Source organism: Ptiloglossa arizonensis, chromosome 3, assembly GCF_051014685.1.
Source record: "Ptiloglossa arizonensis isolate GNS036 chromosome 3, iyPtiAriz1_principal, whole genome shotgun sequence".
Classification (NCBI taxonomy): Eukaryota; Metazoa; Arthropoda; class Insecta; order Hymenoptera; family Colletidae; genus Ptiloglossa; species Ptiloglossa arizonensis.
The window spans coordinates 13,353,322-13,375,556 of NC_135050.1; the positions used below are offsets into that span (position 1 = coordinate 13,353,322).

At 31.1% G+C, this 22,235-nt stretch overlaps 2 protein-coding genes and 1 long non-coding RNA gene across 14 annotated transcripts in view; 2 read left to right on the top strand and 1 right to left on the bottom strand.

Annotated features, from left to right (window-relative positions):
• LOC143144707 (monocarboxylate transporter 12) lies at positions 1-17,031 on the top strand. 3 transcript variants are annotated; one of them, XM_076307390.1, is made up of 11 exons: positions 1-103; positions 8,226-8,287; positions 10,348-10,443; positions 12,296-12,422; positions 12,590-12,733; positions 13,175-13,302; positions 13,547-13,681; positions 13,942-14,248; positions 15,700-15,855; positions 16,160-16,351; positions 16,723-17,031. In XM_076307390.1, the coding sequence occupies exons 3-11, from the start codon at positions 10,363-10,365 to the stop codon at positions 16,881-16,883; spliced, it is 1,431 nt and encodes a 476-aa protein (XP_076163505.1). In that variant the 5' UTR covers positions 1-103; positions 8,226-8,287; positions 10,348-10,362; the 3' UTR covers positions 16,884-17,031. The 3 variants fall into 3 exon arrangements, with proteins under 3 accessions (XP_076163505.1, XP_076163504.1, XP_076163506.1); XM_076307389.1 differs by lacking the exons at positions 1-103; positions 8,226-8,287 and having other exon boundaries at positions 10,172-10,443; XM_076307391.1 differs by lacking the exons at positions 1-103; positions 8,226-8,287 and having other exon boundaries at positions 10,172-10,443; positions 13,957-14,248.
• LOC143144709 (uncharacterized) lies at positions 15,227-19,593 on the bottom strand. Its single transcript, XR_012991495.1, has 3 exons — positions 19,236-19,593; positions 16,223-16,387; positions 15,227-15,883 (listed from the first exon to the last, which is right to left on the bottom strand). It is a non-coding gene; the product is annotated as an uncharacterized LOC143144709 (long non-coding RNA).
• The window catches only part of LOC143144706 (monocarboxylate transporter 9-like), a 9,679-nt gene continuing 6,796 nt past the window's right edge, over positions 19,353-22,235 (top strand). For 6 of the 10 annotated variants that reach the window (XR_012991494.1, XM_076307379.1, XM_076307385.1 and 3 more), the window contains exon 1: positions 19,353-19,501. The gene's annotated coding sequence lies outside the window, so the exon portion shown is untranslated. The other 4 variants (XM_076307381.1, XM_076307384.1, XM_076307380.1 and 1 more) reach the window with 3 other exon arrangements.

Genomic DNA, 22,235 nt, shown 5'->3' on the forward strand with positions numbered 1-22,235 from the left:
AAACTTTCCCGCGTGTTCTGGATAAGGAATTTTTCCACGTGTTACGGGACCGATAACCGCGACACCGATAGAGTGGAGGCACACAAACCCAACCACGCACACGGTATACGCGATTTTCAAAGTCGAGTGTTATTTATCGATTCGTGACGAGGGAGATTGGGGGTACGCGTACTCCGAGTTACCTCGACCGTCGATCAAACGCAGGTAACAGATTAGTTTTTCGGATTCGATCGGACGCTTCGTACCAGCTCTCTGGGTCACGTGCTCGTGTTTTTGGTAACGTACAGTACTCAACTTGCGATTCTTTTTAGAAATAAAATAGAAGGTTGTAGTTAGAACGCTTGTCGAAACGTATGTATCGTTTCTTGATATTCGAATGTAAATTCTAATTCGCCGCGTATACACGCGTGTATATATATATATATATATATATATATATATATATATATATATATATATATATATATATGTATTATGTATGTATGTATGTTCTCGTGTGGAGAACTTTTTACATTACTGACATTTTATATTTAGTAATTTTGTTATAACTTTTCGAACGTGAAATTTATGTCAGCTCGTGATATTTGCCAATGAAGTAGGAGCTTATAGATCGTTTGTTAAAACGTTTGTCAATGCTTGGTATTCGATGCTTAACAAATTCTAATTTGTCACGTAAGTAAACCACAGGGACGTTTGTCTGGTCTTTGAAAATACAAAATGAGTTACCGATACGACATTCTGTAGAAAAACTTCTTACCTTTTTGTTTGAGATATTTACTTATTTTAAGTTATTGTATTCACTATAAAATATCTCATCTATACGTGTCATCTAAATAAACATGAAATAAATAAACTTTATCACCTCGGTTGTACGAGGTAATAAATGTTCAAGGTAAACGTATCTAAAATCTAAAATAAGAATGCAACGAGTGTTACAATAAACTTGGAGTTTTTCGGAATTGGAAATTTAAAATCGGTCGTTAAGTTATTGGTAACTTTCTTAACGTATAGTATACATTGTATTGGATACGATGATGCAAAAAATTAATAAAGATTAATTTTATTTCATTGTTTACTAACAATACGGAACCACTGATTTACAAATGAAAGTACATTATACAGCGATTTTACCGAAACTGAAAATCGTTTTTAATTCCGACAAAGTTAATTCTTTATCCTACGTCGACTCTGTATTTCTTACTCAATTTAGATAATACTAAATAATCTTCGAGTCCTGAAGTTCTATTTTTATCAACTTGCAAATATTTTGCAATGTTTACGTAAAATTTAGGCCAATACCATCGATGCACGTGAGGCGCAAAACGCGTTCCGACTCCCGATTGTTGGAATGTGCATCAACAATTCTATTCCACCAATCGGAGGCCTTTCGCCTTTCATGCATTCACATTAGTATGGATACAAACGTTTAAACCAAGTGTACTATCTTCTTTGATTTTCTACAGAATATTAAGTAAACTTCCTTGTTTAAAAGTTCATGAGAAGTGTGTTTCCAGGGTTTCCAATTTTAGTCGGAACGATTGATTTGAAAATTTCTTTCGCACGAATGTGTTTTTAAAAATATCCTTGTTCTTAATCCTTTTACCGTTATCAGCGTGTAGGAGCGCTCGATAAAATCGATCGTGGTACGTTATCGTTATTACATATCCTCGACAGATTCGCTCTTTGTACTATACCGAACTTCATTTTTTTTCATCGTAATCTCTTAAACGACTTTGGAAAATCGCGATGACAGAACTATTTACATTGTAAATGTAAATCATCGATCCAAGTCACTGTCAAGGAGACCACGTGAACTGCTCACACCCATTTCAACGAAACTTCGCCGATAAATGGAGAACTAAAAAATATTTATACACCGTGTAATACTCGGTAATTTACGAAATATTTATCAATAACGATTGTCATAATCTACTGCGGGCTAAGTACAGTGGACTCGATTATTTTTTCGAGTTAGATCGTAGTCTGACAACGACGATTATTCAATTAAAGAATTAAATTTTTATTATTATCATCATTGTGATATATTTATAATTCAAATTCAAATTTTTATACAACAAATAACAGATAAAGTGTTGTCAATCTATTATTCATTCGAAATTTTTATCTAGATAAAATCTCTAGCCTCATGATTCGAATCCATCGCGACAAATACTTTGTTTGAATTTATACAGAAAATAAGATTTCCCAAGCATTTCTTTGACACCGATTAGCTTTTTTATTGGAATTGTCTTTCGAGAAAAGATTAAATAATTCCCTCTACGATTCTTTATTACAGATACACATTATCCGTGAACTGATTCTGTTTAAAATCTGGTATTGAATATAAAATTTGTTGTTGTATTAATATTCATCGTTAAATATTTAATTAATCACCAAGAATACTGTGCTCCGCATCGGACTATACACGCAGAGATTTATCAGAAATTTTCTCATAGGTTTAGTCTCCCTTTTTGTGAGAAAGGCAATCGGTCAAGACTGTGGGCAAACCTTTAGTAAATTTCGCGCGCATACGGGTCATTTTACTCGAAAAAATAGTCGACTCGAATGTATTTAACACATCAGTGGTTAAATATATCCCGTAAACTATTGAACGTCGGCGTAAACAGTCGGACACGAGTCAAATATCTTTCGATTCTCTACCTATTTACCTACCCCTTGTGAAAGGTTATCTCCACCTCACCAGACTACCATGTCACTATATCTCTCGTCTTGTTGCGCAAACCTTCGGCTTACGTTCGATGTTCCTTAAAAATGGAGGGAAGCCAGCATGACATAAAAGTAAGAGCCGTATTTTGCACACTTCAGAATCAAGAAAGTAGTATTAAACGATCTCCCATACTATCGTAAATCTATCGTTCGTGGCGCGTGTCTCGAGTAGTCGTCTTCAGTGAAAGAGCAAATAAGTGTAGGTACAACCCGATAACTTGGGAATGGTCCCTACGATGGATAAATAATGGCCCAACATCTCCCACAAAGCGTCTCTGTAGAGTAAATTTTTCAATCCCACGAACCTTGTACTTGTTTTCACGTTACTAAGTTCGCAGAATTTAGAACCTCCCACCTCTAAAAGTTATCGAAATATTAAATATTAAGGTTTTTGAACAATCGTACAAAACGATTTCATAACATTTAATACCTTCCAGACTGTTCGAGTTACGAGATACGCACTTTGCAGGAATTCTCTCAAAACATCAACTTCAAATGCTCTAAATACGATGATTAAATACGGTGACTAAAGGATACCAAGAATTCTTGTTTAGGATAAAACGTTTAGCATGTGTAAGCCAAACGTTCATAGTCTTCTTCGAAGTAGTTTCTTGTTGATAATGTGCATTTGCTCGTGCCACTTCTGAAACCATCGCTGGAAATCTTCTGGAGAGGCTGTTGAGCTCCTCTGTCGCGTTATCTGTTCCCTTTTAACTTTATTTCGATTCCGAGAAGTAGGAAACAGCCACAGGAGTGTAAGATCCGAGGAATTGAAGGAATCCCTATCCTTTCAATATTCTATGGTACCCTCACCATAGGAATTCTTTCTCCGTGAGAAATTTTCGAATTAAAACGACATCCTGCCAAGGTCTTTGGTTACAACTGTTTATTTTTTCACCAACTTGAACAACAGTTGAAGTCGATATCTTTGAAGGATACTCGGCCCTCTCTACATTTTTCGTTCCAATAGTGAATCACTGTCTGGATAATTTCTATAACAGTTGTTCCATTCTTTAACGCAACACTTCGTGTACACTTTTTGTTTTTTCATCCGACGCAACATAAACGTTCCGACACTGTAAACGTGTCTGAACTTGAACACTATTCCTTCGCTACCGAAATATATGCAGAGAATCTATCCATAATGGCAGATGTAGAGTTATTAGAAAAGTCTGTAAAAATAGGAAATTATTTGATAAAAAATTTCACTTTTATACAATTGACGATAAATTCACAGATATTAAGTTTTAAATGGAGTTAGAAAAGAAATTAGGAAGTTACTTTTTAAGAATAAACAATACTTTTCTTCTGTGACTATGAATGGCAGTTGAATTAAAAAATTATCGAATTAATTCTTGGAACCCTTACGTTGGGACTCGAAGCTAAAACTTCTTTAACTTCTTGGTAACAATTATCCACCTGTCCGAACTAATTCTGAGAAGCGAGTAAAATTTTTAACACTCTGTTTTATCAAACTTCGTACAAGAAAGATACAAAAATGCGCAGTTTTTGCTATCAACACTGCGTTTCTTGTTCCCACCGTTCACTCTATCGCAAGCCATTACTTCAGAGATCTTCATTCTTACTCATCAAACTATTTACACTTATGTACGATATTCTGCTTCGAGTAATCAGTTCCATTACAATGTTGGATAACTTTGCAAACGTAAAAATCACTTTCAAGGAACTGCCAAATGTAACATTTATTTATTCAATTGTTGAGTTACAGGTAGTTGTATACTATACAGGAAAAAATATCCTAATAAGCATTGGGTTAGCAAATTTTTTGCTTTCAAGAAAGTAGAAGATTTAAGTTTCAATAATCAAAAGAAATATTCGAAATGGCCACCATTGTTGAGCACATTGGCATTCACACATTGCGTTAGTGATCGGTTTGTACGATTAAAAATATTCAATACGTTCCTAATCATGTTGCATTCGCAAAAAATCGATGTTTATAATTCTTGAGTACTGACCACCAACAAAATAGAGTGTTTGTTTCGAGTGGTTTTAGATGAAAGAGCCGAAGAGATTAAATCAAATTATCGAGATAGTTAAGTAATTGGTCCACCATGACCTATCTCAATATTTCTTATCTAATACAAAACATATTTTCGTGGGAACTTTGTAACACGTATGTAAATTTTATCACACCTTTTTACACTCACTCTGTATAGTTTCATCGGAAAAAATAATTTCACGTGACAAGAATTTTTTGCATGTTTCTCTATTTGAAGAATTTGTACTTTAATACTTTTATGGTAAGGAGAGAAAACCGGTTTAAATGCCAAAGAAATGATTACAAAATATTGCTTTCTGTATAAATGCCAACGGAGGATAACGAGAAAAAGAAAATGTGCCTCGGTGGGTCATGAGCTCGAGTTGCAAGATCACGAAGCTGTAGCCATAATCAATCGCCTTGTTTGGATAAGTTCGAACATGATCCTTATTGTTAAATAATTTGTGAAGCAGTGAGTAACCAACGAATGAACGAAATCAATGCACGATATTTTTACGCGACTCCCTTGTTAATGTAACACTTACATAGTGGACCGTTACGTATCGATAAGAATATTGTTCAAAGTGGGTTAGATTAGGATTAGGAAGTGATTTCTTAACATTAGTAACGATGCAATGAAGTATCCTTTACTTTTTGAAATCTTAAAAATCTTAAGAAAGGGACAGATGTCTCTTTCGCCTTCTATGAAAGAATTTAATTAACTTTTTTTTAACATTTACCGAACACAAAAACAATATTTGCATAAATAAACAAAAGTGTATTGATATTATAGAAGTTTACATTTTTATATATAAATACAAATATGACAAAATTTTTCTCCCTCTATTTGAAATTTATGGTTGTACTATAGCGTACGCATTTTCTTATTTTATTATCGTTACAATTTTGGATACATGTTTGTGATTGAAGTTTTTACTTTCTCGGTCGTTGAAAGTATCTTCAGAAATTCTTTAGAATTACAAATTACTGACTCGTAACTTTTTGGAAAGAATATTATTTCCCTATCCTTGAAGAAACTAACAGAAATTAAATCTTAGTTTTCATGCGTGCTATCGTATTTTTTATCTGATTCATTTCACAAGAGAATAATCTGTTGAAGATCACGTGCGTCATCGCAGTGATCAGATCATAGTTTGATAATCACGATGAAGAAATCTTAATTCTTTTTCTTCTAAATAATCTGTTACTTTAGCTGTTTCACATCTTTTTCACTAAAACTATATTCAATTTCACGCAGTATGTGTGTGTAATTTGTAAAGAAGTTGAATGATCCCATTCGTTCAAAAAGTAGTATCTTCGATACATTTATATTTGGTAGAAATTATAATCGATTAAACAAAAAATAATTTGCTAAGTATTTTCGAATTTCAGTAAAATTTATGTGGATTCAATATATAAAATAAATCATTGCCGCTAAAGGTATTCCAACAAAATATTGATCTTTCTTATTTGAATATTTTTCCATACGTAGTTTATATTTAAAATAAATGTTTCATACATAAGTTGCCAAATTTTCTCCAAATTTTTTTTAACATAAGTCTGGTGTTTGTGACTTATTGGTGTAGTAATAAGAACTTTTTTAATAGTTTAATCTATTCTCTTTATCACAGGTTGCTATTTTAAGTGTTCAAATACGATTGTAATCCATTATATTTACTCTGAGATTTCAGAAAAATGTGACGTACAAATTCAATTATCTAGATACTGGCGCATATGTACACGTACACGTAATTTGAAAGTTATTTTACATAATAAAACCACCACTAAAATTGAGAATAAATATCTATAATAAATTTCTCAACGTTGTATCATAAAGGTATCGTTACAAGACGATCAATATCAGGTCGATATCAGCTTGAATTTTTGTTCATTTTAAACAAAATAATTCGTCCTTGAACATGTTAGAATTCTCCTGAACATCTGCTCTATTTTTCGCGATCGGTTTCTTGCGGTTACATGTCATCGGAGTTATATTGTTTCCCTTTCAAGATACTGCTGTCACAGTCTTGGTTAAAAAAAAAGATATTATTCCTATTTCTCTCTTAAAATAGAAATTATTCATTTTTTTTTTTTACTTGCTATATAAATTAATTATTAGCGAAGTAACTTAGAGAAAGAAATGGTTCGATTTTGTTTCAACCAATAATAATCATTATTTGAATATTACAGTAGAACGTGCATTATCTGAACTAATAAGGAAACAGACGTCTTGGGATAAATGGACTGTACATATTTTCAGTAAACATAAACAACTGTAATCACATGTATTTTTTAATACGTTCAATTATATTCTTTTTTGTTTGAAACCAACGAAACTTTTTCGTCAAAATCACGACTGCTACGAAATAAAACACATCTTCGCGTTCGTTGTTATTGAGTTCATTCATTGAGGATAACGATGACCTTGGCCATAATTATTTAAAATATAAAACATTTTGGTGAATTCTGCGTGTATATCTACTTCGATAAGAAAAGGAAATACAATGTTGTAGGAGGAAATATACTGTCCGAATGATAAAGTGTTCCGATAATGGAGTCATTACTGCACGAAGCCATTCGAATATGAAGTGATATTCGAATAAAAATTTCCTTAGAAATTAATTAAACTATCGTCTTAAATTACTCGAGTTTTCATGAAGTGCAAAAATTGTTAATTATAATATATTTATTTTAGTTTGTTATACATCACCAGTTTGACTCATTGTCGTTATCAATAGTTTAAATTCATTAAAACAGATACTGCTCAGAGGTTACAGCACTTTTTCCTATATATGTATTTCTTTTGTTCAAATCGGAATGTCGCGTGACCAATGGTTTAAATACACTATGTATTTTATCAGACACTATTAAAACTGGCATTGCAATATCCCCTAATTTTGTCACGAATTAAACGGATCCAAGTATTCGAAAAATTATACAGCTCTTTGAAAATAGCAGAAACGTGGATTAATGTTTTTCCATTAAGGAGGAAAATGGCGGGCAGCAGGTTACGTGTAACTGTACTGTTGGAAATTGCTGTAATTATACATATATATATATAGCAATACGAGTTGCTCGAGTTCGTTCGCGTGCACATTGGTTATTCTCATTTTCTTCTCGTAATTTAGTAGTTTGCTATGTAGCAAAAAGACGAATGAATTCTTCGCGCCTACTATGGTGTTTACGCGCTTACGTGCCGCAAGTTTGCCTCGTAAGGAACGAATTATTCCGTTTGAAATAAAGAAATATTGAAACCGATACTGAGTCATGCCGTACAAGAGGAAAATTTAATTACGAATACTTATTTACAATTTCAATGGTCACATCCATTTCAAAATATTTAAAAAATGTATCAGTATCCCTGAAGAGGTTAAAGTCTCATTCATTGATTACAATTCATCGCTTTTATACGGAACAATAAAACAGCTATCAATTGTATTGTTTGTAAGCTTCACAAGTTATGCACGAAGAAGAAAAATAATTTTTGTCTATTTGTTAGGATTGAGGCGTTCTTGGTATCCTCCTCTTCGGCTGTGAAAATATTCACGGACGTTTATATATGTAAGTACATATGTAATTTAACAATTTAGACCACCTTAAAATAGAGACGCGAACCCCGTATAGATATTATTTGTAGGTCCATGGCGACGATTTAATAAATTTAATTTTATTTGATTTAATATCCTGATCACAAGCTGCAGTACATTCTATTATTGCTACAATGGCTTTGCTCGGTAGTTGCGCCTGATGATGTTATTCTAACATCGTGTTCTTTTAAGTGCTTATCGTAATACTTTTGTTTATTCGTATTACTCGATACATGCTAATGAGTATTCTTCACACCTTGGGACTTCTGCATAAGTAGCAATCACCATAATGTGCAAAAATATTCGTCCCTCGATGAAAACCACAGCTTAAATAACAATATTTTCGAATTTTTCCATTTCTGAAAAGAAACCAACACATTCACTCGGGTGTGCATCGAGGTTGATATTTTTTGAAAATATTTATGGTGTCGAGTGTAGAAACGTACGTAAACGCGATTAAACGTCTAGAACAGAGTAAGATTACAGAAATGTAGAATGCGGAAGTCTACGACAAAGAAAAAGGAATTTTAATAATGAAATTCATGGCACGTTATATTGGAAGGAATATTTTTTAATTCGAGTGGTAATTGTTTGAAAAATTAACGATACTATATCGCTACTAAAGGAACGAGACATTATTATTATAATTGCTTAAATGAATAACTAATTGGTCATACGAAAGATTGGTATAACGAAAGAACTTTAGATACAGAAGAAATAAAAATAAAGAACAATTTTGTTTAACATATGCGGTACGTTCGATACAATTTTATACTTCATTATTATATATGCATACTAGGTGCGTGTGCACTAACGTGAATACGTATCACGTGAGTGCTATATTCATTATTTACTCCTGATCTTCTTGTCCAGCGACTACTTTCTTTTTTACAAAAAATACAGTCGAACTTTTAATCGATTCCAATGTTACGGTTTTGAGTGCATTGCCTGGCCACATTCATTGGACTTTTTATTACTTTGCATAGCAGATTATTAAGAACTGTCTGTAACAACGAAAATCATAATACAGAGTAATAGCATTCGGATCGATCAGAAGTCTTACAATATATTTCGGTCCTATAAATAAAACAATAGAAGGAAAATTTTCATTGCAACAATTCGATTCGATTATAAAAATATGTGCCTTTCTTAAACACTACATACTGACACAATGTACCCAACATTGAAACATCAACAAATGAATTACTGTTATATGAAATCATACCCAAATAAGAGAAATATATACTTATATCTTCGCAGTTACATTATCAATTTATTCAAGTAAAGTTTCTTTTCCATTTAATATATTATTTCACTACCTTAATTAATATAAAACTTTATTTTACAACATTAATTCACAACTTTAATGTATCGACTAATTTGTTTCTTTACATTCCCAAAATAGAACGTATTCCACAATTTATTACATATTAATTAAGTTGCCACGATTTCCCCAAGTACGGTTTTTGCACATCTTTGGACATGCATGTAAAATATGCTTATTTCGGCTTAAAACACACACACACACACATATTTGTTTACTTACTGTCAACAAACGTGAGGAGGATATTCTTTAAGCCCCGCAGAAAAAGGTAATACGTATTTTTCCATGGATCGACGGAACGAAGAGGGGAAAAAAAGAACGAATCGGTTTGCTGTATAGTGACTTAAAACACATACATTTTTATTCGCTTCTGTCGACGAATGCGAGGAGGAAATTCTTTTAACGTTATAAGACCCATAAAAGGACGTAATACGTATTTTTCCATGGGTCGACAGAACAAAGAGGGGCAAACGAAGAACGAATCAGTTTGCTGTAGAGTGACAGTGGACTCGTCAGTCACCACTGAAGCAAGAAGTGAGGGAAACTTCGAACCAGTCTATCTGGATTACGTATCAGATCGTTAAGCAGTGCATGAAGCGACAGTGATTACACTTCTCGCGATATGTGATAATCAAACACGATTGTAGAAACCTGCCTTTTTCAATTATCGATAAATTGTTTTTTGAACTCATTCGTATGTCGCATAACAGTTCAAAGGAAAAATAATGAACGTTGACTACAATAAGAAGAAAGCACCCGATGGAGGATGGGGTTGGTTCGTTTGCCTTGGGAGCAGCTTGATCACGGTAATAATTGTTATCTTATTGAAATTTATATTTTTCAATTACATTCACGTTATCGTCTGGCACTTGAAACTTAAGGTATCGATATCTTGTCTTCTTTTATCGTTGCGAATTCGATGCAGAGTTCAATTTCTCAAACTCTGTGAGTTATCTAAATTTATATTAAGTTTTAACATTTAGCTAGTTGATTCGTATAAAAATGATATTGCAGTCGTAAAGTTTTAACATTATAAAAGTGGTGTCGGATGTAAAATTCGAACTTCCAAAAACGATTAAAGAATTTTAATGATTCAAAGTATGAATAATGATACACAATTTGTATCGAGTGACAGACGACGATGCATCGTTTATCATGAAACAAAAATTATGTAGTTACAATATTAAACAGTATAATTGTTTAATGTATTTACGTAATTGCTTACGTAACGACATTTAATAAAAATTCATTATCTCGGTCCAATGAGTCATGTGCGTTGATAGTATAACTGACTTTTTAATTACGATTGTAATCTAGATACACACTGAATGATATTCTTTCAAAATTTTCACGATTGGAGATAAATCCATAAATTAAGATGTACACACATCGATTATACATTGACAAACTTACCGAATGAAACAGAAAGATTTGACAAGAAATAAGTCCACTAATTAACAATCTCTTATGCATTTTTTTTTTTTAGTTTAAACTCTATGATTCATCGTATAATTACATATACTATAGAATGATTTATATAACACATTACAGTTTGCATGCTCACACATTAAAATGAACATTTGTTATTTCATCATTTGAATAAGCATTATATTATACATGGTGAAAGAAAATCTACGAGAAATCGTTAGAAAGACAAGAGAGGAAAACAAATACGGAATTGTGATCATACATATTATAAAAACCGATTATATACCAAAAATTATTACATTGTGGACTTACGTTTGTTCATTCTTTTTCGTTTCTTTATACGAATTTTTGTACCTTGTTGAATTCACATCTATAGGTAAATATTTCTTTAAAATTATAAATATAAAAAATGATTTATTGCGTAAATTATAAATTACAAATTAAACTACCATTATATGAAAATATAGAAGAATTTGTCTATTGTGGAACAAAATTAGCATTTCCAATGCTCATGTAGTAAGATCACGAGTATTAATGAATAGCTATGACTTTTTTCTAGTAGATTAGGTATTATAATTAGGAAAATAATTTGTATTATAATTCACAAATGATTCACTTAAAGATTTTAACCGTTATTTTTTAATTCTCTTTCGTAAAATTAAATGACACAATTGTACGATTACAATAGTTAAAAAAATATTAACATAAAAATCTTATAATGCAAATTTCTTTTTGGTTCAAAATATGGAGCCGTCTTATCACATTGAATCACTGATTGCCACTAATTAAGTGGTTGTATTTAGATATTTGTCCACGTATTATTTTTAAATAACTGTATTATCTTGACGGTATACAAACTCTTAAGTATTTGAGATTCAGTACTTTAAAAAAGAAAAAGGAAAAAGAAAACAAACAGTTCTATATTTGTAATTATATCAATTTACTTTTCTTATAATTATTAATTTTTAATCTTATTTCTTATCTTTCTTATTTTTTTTTTTACAAATTATATAATTCCATTACAAGTTTTTTATTATTACACTTTTTCGGTTGTATCGTTTAATTTTACTGAAAAAGTCCAAAAAATTACGATCGAAGAATTTAATAAATCGTTTACAAATTTAACTAGTTTCGATTTAGTTCGAATAATACGGTATTTTGAACCTTTTCGTAACACATAATACTATATTAATTGTACCTAACGGTAATTTTATACTTCTTCTCTTTCAGCTATCTTTAAGATCTCTGGATCCTTCGTTTGGTCTTCTCTTTCACGATCCTTTGGAGGAGTTAAATGTTGCATCTACAGGGACGTCGTTAATAATGAGCATCCTTGATTCCATTGTCAATTTTTCAGGTATTAAAATTACAAGACTATAAGAAATAGAGTATAATATAGCTTATAATACAACTTTCACGCATGTTTTATTTTGTACATTCTATCTTTTTCTTTTTTGTTAAAATTAATTGACTGATATTGTTGCCTTTTTTTTATATAAAGAATATTTTTTTCCTTTTAATTAGGACTTTTCATAGGACCATTGTTGAAGAGATATTCGTACCGACAAGTGGCTTTTTTTGGATCTGTTTTAAGTTGCTCTGGACTGATACTTACGTCAAGAGCTAATAGCATGTTCCATATTATTTTAACGTACAGTATTTTAGGAGGTATGAAGCTAGATAAGCATTCCAGTAAAATAAATTCAGTTGTATGATTGATTTATAGCACGTACGCATGATTATAAACTATTGGGTTGTTTGGAAAGTTATTTCGTTTTTTTTTTTTTTTTGGTGAAAATGAAACACGATTTTTTTAGAGTGTATAAACATTTTATTAAATTATATATTCTCCATTTTTGAAAACGAAATGACTTTCCAAACAACCTAATAATTTCTCCCACTGACAGTTTTTTATCGTTTTATTTTATCGTTCATGCTTTACCCAAATTAAACTATAATAATACTTCAATATAATTTTAATGTTTAAGAAGTATAAACATCGCGTACTAATCGATACTCGGATTGTCGACAAATGATATAATCTATGCAGAAATAGCGTGCTACCTTCACTTTCATGTATTTATTATTCCTTTCATTCTTTTATTATAGGCTTAGGAACTGGACTTGCAATCGCATCGTCATTTGTTGCATTGAATACATTCTTTGATAAAAAACGAGGACAAGCCGTTGGTTTTTCTATGGCAGGCACAACTTTGGCCATGATGCTAGTGCCACAAGTATGAAATAAAGTTTCTAGCATTATTTGATTACAATGAAGTACAATTGCATGTATTTTTATAAGAATGCCTGGGTAAATATTTTTTTTTAAAGTTTCTCTTTGAAAATGGAAATTTTTTTCATACCAAAGGTATATCTGGATGAGTGCAAATTTTATAACTAAGCCAATCAATGTAATTTCAATCTATTCAGAAATAATATATGGAAATTATAATAACACGTAGCTCTGATTTCTTTTTACAGTTTATACATCTTCTGTTGGAAGCTTATGGATTTCGTGGGGCAATGATGGTTGTTGGAGCATGGGCGCTACATTCTGCTGTTGGTGCTTGTTTATTACGACCATTGGAAGATAAAAAGGGAAATGTTGCTAAAAAGGTAATATTGCATTTGATAGACAATATTATAATAGACCTATGAATTAAAAGAGGAACTTTAACAATAAATTGATAACATCGTTTTAAAAATAAAATGTGAAATATATATAGATCCATACTATAGATTTGTTATGCATTACATTTGAAAGGTTTACAATTTCTTATTCGTTAAGAAACGTTAAGAAATCGTATTAGTGATAGACAGATCACTCGTCATCGTTTATGTCGTCTTTCGTTATAATCAATTTTGTTTCATTTTAGTGTTATCCCTCACAGGATAAAAGTAACAAAGTACCCGAAAGCGACACTCTGTTACACGAAAACAACAATGGAGTGGGATTGAAATTGGAAAATGGTAACAAGAAAATCGATATTGTGGAAAATGGGAAGAAAAACGAAGCAGAGGACAAGCACGAAGACCCACCATTCTTAAAGAAGATGAAAGAAACCTTCGATCTGGACCTTCTTAAAGATAGCGTCTATTTAAACGTCATCATCGGTTTGAGTTTGTATTACGTGGCTGAATCGAACTTTAAACTGATGACTCCGTTTTTCCTGTCTAGCATAGGTAAGAAACATTTTTTGGAAAGCTTCGAAATAGGTGCCGTAGCGAATGGATGTTTCTAAAAAATGAGATTCTTGCGAGGTACGTTTAAACGGGCCACATGACATCGATGCTAACCACGGTAGATTCTAAAGTTTACGGGGCTTTTGCCCACTCGATCTTCCGTTACTATTATAAATGACGTTTCAAGTTATTTCTTCGTTCTTACGGTATCGCTACATGCTGTCATCTTTGAGAAACAGGGAGCTGTGCCTTCTAGTTTGCTCGAGAACACGAAAAATAAAACAGTACAGTGGTTAAACCAAGGATAGGGAACTTGCGATCTTTCGAGGTGTTCGGTACGGTCTTTCCACATATTTTCTCAATTACATATCCGTACCGTTAATTTATTATGCACGTACCGAATTTACTTTACTTAATTAAAATAAAAATCTCAGTACAGTAGTGTTCGTACAATAGCGATTAGTTTCTCGATCAACTTCATTTCTTGCGTGTTTATTCATGATATAGCATTCGTCTGAATTGTATGTAAACAAGAGTTCTCATCGTTTCAGTGAATTTATTATATTGGAATACCGAACACCTTCGAAACCTGAAACCTAAAACTCGAGACTTGCTCCCTATTACATTAACTCTCTTTGTGAATCGCAAGATTGACAGTACACGAAATGTACGTTCTTATGAGAAATTTCAGTACCAAAAATTTCTAGAAACTGTAATTGAACAGTATGATAGGGTCAATTCTTCGATGACCTTGAGCAGCCAGTTTAGTTGGCGTTCACTGTAATTCGATTCCTAAAACCACGTAATGAAATACACTTGTGGTTTGAATGTTTAACAGTTACGGAAAGATAATCTAGTCCAATTCTTTTGTTTATATAGTTGTGTGCAAAATGTAACGAACGTAGTACTTTTGAGAATTAAAATTACCGACCTTAGAAACATTGTAAAAGGATTCAAAGGATAAAAATGATATCGCTCTAAGAAAATGTTTAATCAGAGTAAATTTATAGCAGGTACAAACGTAAGAGGAATTTGCATTTATTATTTAACATCCTCGCTACGGCACACAGTGGAGCGAAACCCGAAAAATGCGATAAATGATCAGAAAAATCGATAGTAAAACTTCCCCCTAAAAATTATTTCAGCCTTCAGCAGTATTATATAGCGCAATAACGTTGTAGTGTATCTTCGCACAATTTGATTTTGCATATAAAATATAAAAAATACATATCTTGAAATTTGTATAAATATGATAAAAAATTAAATAGAAAAGAAATTAATAGAATTTGTGCGCTTGCCATGAAAAGGGAACAATATATACAAAAATATGTTTTATGAAACACTGCCATCGATTTGCCAATCGTTTATCGTATTTTTTCGGGTTTCGTTCCACTGTGCCAGCATTGTTTAGGATTTCGGTAGACACCTCGAAGGAACTTGACGGTCGATAGGAATGACCAACGTGGAAGTTGCATCTTGTTTGTCAATAACCGCATTCACCGACATTCTTGCCCGACTTACACTTCCGACAATCTTCGATAGATTTGGATTTAAGAAGAGATCCGTCTTCTGGATATTTTGTCTGTTAGTTGGAATTGGACGATCCAGTAAGTACATTTTCTCATATTTGCATACCTAAAAAAATATAAATCATTTTAAATGCACAAAATCAAGAATATTTAATTACGTTTATAAACGGTAAGAGTTCTTACACGAATGTACGATCAATTAAAATAGCAATAAATCATACTTTTATCGAAGCGATAGATTTATTTCTTTGCCATCAATATTTTATTTTGAAATTTGCATTTTAATATTCGAAACATTTCGTGTTTCTTAAACTGATTTAACATAAAACGAATGAAAACTTTTAGTTTGTTCATTTAAGTTCGTTGTTTGCTCTTTTTTCAGTTATGGCAGCGCAATCCAAAGGAATATTCTTGATAGTGACTTTCGTGGTAATAGGATTCTTACGTGGAGCCACTTTGGTTAACATGAATCTCAGCGTTTCCGAATGTTGTAGCTTGAAAAAACTGCCCAGTGCCTTTGGAATATTCATGGTTTCCAAGGGTTTATTCGTAGTAACGTTGAGTCCCTTAATTGGTACGACTGATAGTTTCAATCCATTGTTACTCCGTACTGAAAAGATAATATATCTTCTCAATTTACAATTCTAACTTAAATAATACTTCATTTTTTTAATTCTCGGAACTAATTTTTATTATGCGATTTTTCAATAATATATGATTAATTGAAGATTATTTATAATATATAATACAAAATTCTTTATGCAATTATTATTCTTACAAAAAATAATTTTATATTTAAATTTAATTTCTCTAGAGATTTAAAAATTCATAACAGAAAGGAAAGTTTGCATAAAATAGCTAACATTTGTTGCACTTAAAAATATCGGATACGTTAAGCATATCTTTTTGTACAGAAGTTAATCACACATATTTTTTATTTTTTAGGATATATCAGAGACGTTAGCCAAAGTTATACTTTTTGTATACACGTTATGACGTTCATGATAAGCATGACTTTTGTTGCATGGAGTCTCGAATTCACGATTGGTGCGCTTAAAAGGAGAGCTACCTCAGCCAAACAAGCACAAAACGAAGTGATAGAATGATAGACGTCATTTAGGTTTCACAGAGAAGCTGTACTCCGATTTGGGTAGAATTTTATTTATCGAATTAATAAATATTAATATACAAATTAATTATTTATTTGTAAACAACAAATCATATTTTTCTTTATCGATCAATGGTTAATCGATGATTTTGATGTTTAAATTCAGTCATCATTCTTCACTCGTTATTAGTATTAATTTGATTACATTGACAAAAATAAGAAACTTTGTAATTAATATATGACCAATAAGTATATTTCTCAATTAAGAGCTGAAAACGAAAAATTTTATTTTAATCAATTTATAGAAAAGCATTGTTTCGTGGTTATCAAGTTTTTGGCCGCTTAAAGCACCTGATAGAAACAATTTTTTTTATAAAAATGTAAACAGAAAAATTCTTAATGTTTGTGATCCTGCACCATTATCCTTCCTATGCTGCCAGTCATATGTGTCACAGAATAGATTTAAAAAAGAACTCATCATGGTATAGGTATTTAAGAAAATCAGTACGATATTAGATAAACGAGAGAAGCGTATAAAAAACTAAATGAGAAGTTTATGAAATATTGTTGATACTTGTATCAATAATATCACGTACTAATAATGTATCACATTTTTTTGCAATAGATGACTCATGTAACATTTATTTCTTGTTATAATACTACTTCACTCACGCTTATAATGTACATTTGTCAAATTTTAATCATGGTAGTGCAATGATTATTGTGTATTATAACAAAAAAATTAATAAGTATGGAGTTATTTAACTAAGAACATTTAACAATACGAAGAATTGTACAATTAAGCACTACTATCTGAAAATTAAGTGATAACTAAATTGTAATAAATATTTGGGATACTTTTAATTACACGTTACAAATTGAACGTACTCTAATTCAATATGAGCTTTTAGAAGCTAAATTGTTACAATTCTTTTCACTGTAATTATAAAATATGTGATGTGAACAATGTTAGTAGAAATCGAGAATATTTTTTCGGAAAACTGTATCCTTCTTTATAATTTACATTCAAAGTACACCTATATGTACACGTGTAGCAAATTGAACCATGAAACTGTGCCAATATATTGTACAAGTACAAATAAGAAAATATGTTATGCAAACATAGATTCAAAGGTGCTTTATTAATAAGTTATAACAGAAACATTGAATACGAAGAATTTTTATTATTAAAATGTTTAAACGTGACTGATGTACCGCATATTAATGCCTTATTATAAATGCTCCAATAAACCATTTTTATAATGGGTTCCATTTTAACACATTGACTGTCCATATTAATAGAAAATTGATATCGTTCCAAAATTGCACTCCGTGTTTTTGATATAACTTTTTAATAAACCATTTTTTATCAAATAGCTCGAAAATGTTTTACAAAAGAAAATTTTTATTTTCGAATCCATTTTCAGTTAGAATTGGAACAAAAATTGTTGACCTCTCAATACTGAAAAAGTTGAAGTAATTAACAATATGCACACTCAGAAAATTCTAAATATATAAAAATGTTTTTAGATAGGTTATTATTCAACATTCGTATGACATTTCTTAACTATTACATTGAGCAACATGCTTTGAGGATAATATATTGATTCCTTATTGTTAATCTGATTATTATTATTATTATTACTATTGTATATACTTTCATATTCATTTGTAATGCGTGAAATGCGTACATTATGATAAATTTTAGAAAATATGTTTTATCTCTGAAACAATAGACTGTACCCATTTTTTATACAATAGAGTAGTTAGAGTAGCAATTCATCTAACGGCCTGAAATTGTAGGTCAATGATACCAATTAAATAACAAGTAGATAATTGTTATGTCTGATAATCAGAAAGGGTAAATTAATCTCCTAATAACTTTTATTCTCTAATTAGTCTATAAACAATGTTACTTTTACTTTTCAGACATCAGCAACTTACGTCATCACTTAACTGGTCGTTATATACAAAATTTATTTCAGATAACGTTATCTACCATTATATACAAATTACATTAAAATGTACTTTAATGTGCGTAGAACTGGACAAAATATTCTTCCAATAGAAATATAATAATTTAGTTGCTACATTTATTCCATCAGTTATTCAAATAAGCACTTCTTCTCTCAACGTGAAATATAATTTCATTTAAAAATATAGCTTGTAATTTTTATCGAGCAAATAACAGATTAAAAACTGTCTACCTTTTATTCGTTGATTAAAATTTTTATCTAAATAAGAGTTTTGTCTAGCTCAAAATTTACGTAATTTCGCGAAGCGTCATTTTTTATATTATTCAAAAATATTTTGGTGTATACGCAACGGTGATGATATACCGAACTCTTACGTGGAAAAACACGTTGCCGGTGCAGATTCAACGATGCATGTAAACGAACCCACGAGTCAACGACCAGACTCGTTCTGGAGTCAAGTCACGAAGCCGGTTTTTATCGAACGACTTCCCTTCAAAGAGCCAGTCACAAGTAATCCGCAGCTCCGCTCGGAACATACATGTATATGTTGCTCATTTTTGCGTTGCGTCTCAGACACGACGTTAAAAGCGCCGATGAAAAGTTCGAGAATGTGCTTGATGGGAAAATACTGTGTTTTCAAGTGAGTCGAAGTGACGAGTAAGGCGTATGTATTGTGAAAAAGCTGCTGCGAGTCGCTAACGAAATATGCTTTCAACGATGAGAACTAAAAAACGCGAATAACAATGTAGCAACCGCGATAAGACGTCACGTATGAAACCGGTGCGATTAGAAAGTAAAAATTTAGTTCCTTTGTGCGCAAAGTTTTAAGTTCTTAACGAAGTTTCATTCGTTAGCAAATGTTCGTCTCGTTCGGAATTCAACATTTACGAAAAGTGTTTCTTTTAAAAGTTTTGATAAATATTCATCGCATGACGTCGTAGAATAGTAGAATCAGGTTTATTAATTAGAATATTTTACTCGTACGTGAACTGTTTGTGAATAACATTCTATATTTCGTATGCTTTTTGATAATAATGCTTCGTTTAATGCTTTCATGGTACAAGGGAAATACTTACGGTTTGAAACTTATTGTTACATTAAAAATTCTTGAATTTTTCTTCTTTGTTCTTAGAAGATAATTAATGACATTAATATTTCTCACAATTATGTACTAATTTGATGAAAATAGTTTTTACATAAATTCACATGAACTTTAATATTTGATAAATTTTATAGAATTCGGTTTCCTTCATTCGTGTATTATTTTTGTATTTTTCGTCCACGAACTTGAATTGTTTACTATATACGTAATCGCTTTATTTTGGTACGTTTTATTGGGATTTAAAAATAGCATCTGGTAGTGGAACCTACTTTATAAGAAATCTTATATGAGGAATACAATTTTGAACAAATAACAATGCTTATCTGTTAAACTCGCAGAAAAGTGAATTAATGTGGTATGTGAATTCTGGTTATTCGAAACACACAGTGAGCTTCATAGAACGAATAAACAATGACGAATTATGGAGAAATTCATCTTTCACAACGGCAGGTAGTAAATGGGAGAAATTTTTTTATCGTAACTATATGTGTTCCATCTTGTTGAACGTTCTCTATTTACTAAAATACTGTATATGACCGACTGAATATACAACAATTGATATTATAAAGTGCAAACTCATGTACGTACGTTCGTCATCAAATTTATATGAATGGAATTCATTTAAGTAACATCTGCATAATTCCGTAAAAGAACAACTGAATACGTTGTATAATATTATGCAATCATCACTGTAAATGTTTAAAAAGAATTGTATAAAAGACTTTATTCTGTAGTTTATTAATTGTGGGAAAAATTATTTAACATAAGAAGAAATATCAGATTTTTCTATAAAATATGATTAATTACTCTAATACGTATCATTGTAAAAGATAAATGCAAAATAAAAATTAAATGTGCAATATTATAATACATTAGATGGAAATATAATGTTCTTAACATTATTATAAGTCTGCTAACAATTCAATATTACAATTATTCGTTGAATTTTTCTGTGCTTTTTTCTTATATTCAAACTAGTAATGTACAATTAAAATATTTAATTGTAAATGTAATATATTTTTCTGTACGTTTAATTAAAAATTTATTTATCCGGACAGGATTTGCCCTAGGCATCAAATACTTTAGACACATCCCTGCTACTGTACCCAATTTGATTAATCTCTTAAAGTTCAGAGTAGATAGCAAATTATGGTCATCGTCATATTCACTGTGTCAGACGCTGGCCAACTTGAGTAATCATTACTGAAAGCTATTAAACCTTTCTAAAGCTATGAAACCATTAACCAAAATAGGTCACAGCAAAGAGAATCTGCTACTTCTAATTAAAATACATGTATGAATACTGAATCTTGTATCTCGCTTTAAACACGTTGACAATACTTCTTTTTATATTTATGTTTATACACCTGTATAACAATTCCCTCTCCTCTTTTTCTTGTAGTTAACTATGAAGTATTTTGGTGTCGAATCGATTGAATATCATCTGTACCTAATCGTATCAGCCCAATTACTATCTGTTACATACTCCAATATATTGTAAAATCTCATGGTATCCTACACTTCGATTAGTTTCTCTAAGTAAATTCAACCTATCTCCAAGTAGAAATATATATATATATATATATATATCTTATCAAGTATAGTGTGTAGAGAGGGTATAGTGATCTAAATATTTACTTCGAGCACACTATGTAGTCTGCTGAATGATATCCTTATTTAAAATGAGCAAGTTGTCTGTTTTTGTCTACTAAAAAGTTATTACAAGACTAGAGTGTTGTCTTTACTTTTATTCTTTTCTCCGGGAAAACAAGCACAAATTTTGACAATTCTCTACTTTATATTTTGAATACCGCGAGTAACACCGAAAAAAAACCTGTAATGCTTTTCAAGGGTTGGGTCGTGACATTTAAACGAATTTTCCATATTCAGTTATCTCATAAATCGTGCAAATTGTTCCTTATATTTCATAGAGCTCAAGCAGACGATGAAGATTGTAAAAAGCCTAGATGTTTAACGTGCAAACAAAAGATAAGAATGGAATTGCATAAAACGTGTATTCATCCATCTACACAATCAACTAAATTTATTGAATCACAGACAAATTTAAAGTAACACTGTTACTTTACATTTAGATCTTCCAATGTTTAAAATATTCAAACTCAAACGTTTTTCCGTATATGACTACTTTATCACCTTTACTACAATTTTCGACAAGCAATTATTCGATAACCAATACTCTAAATAATGCACGAGTGTTGTTTTTTTTTTTTCCAATATTCAAAGGATACAATTGTTGCACAAGAAACATGAA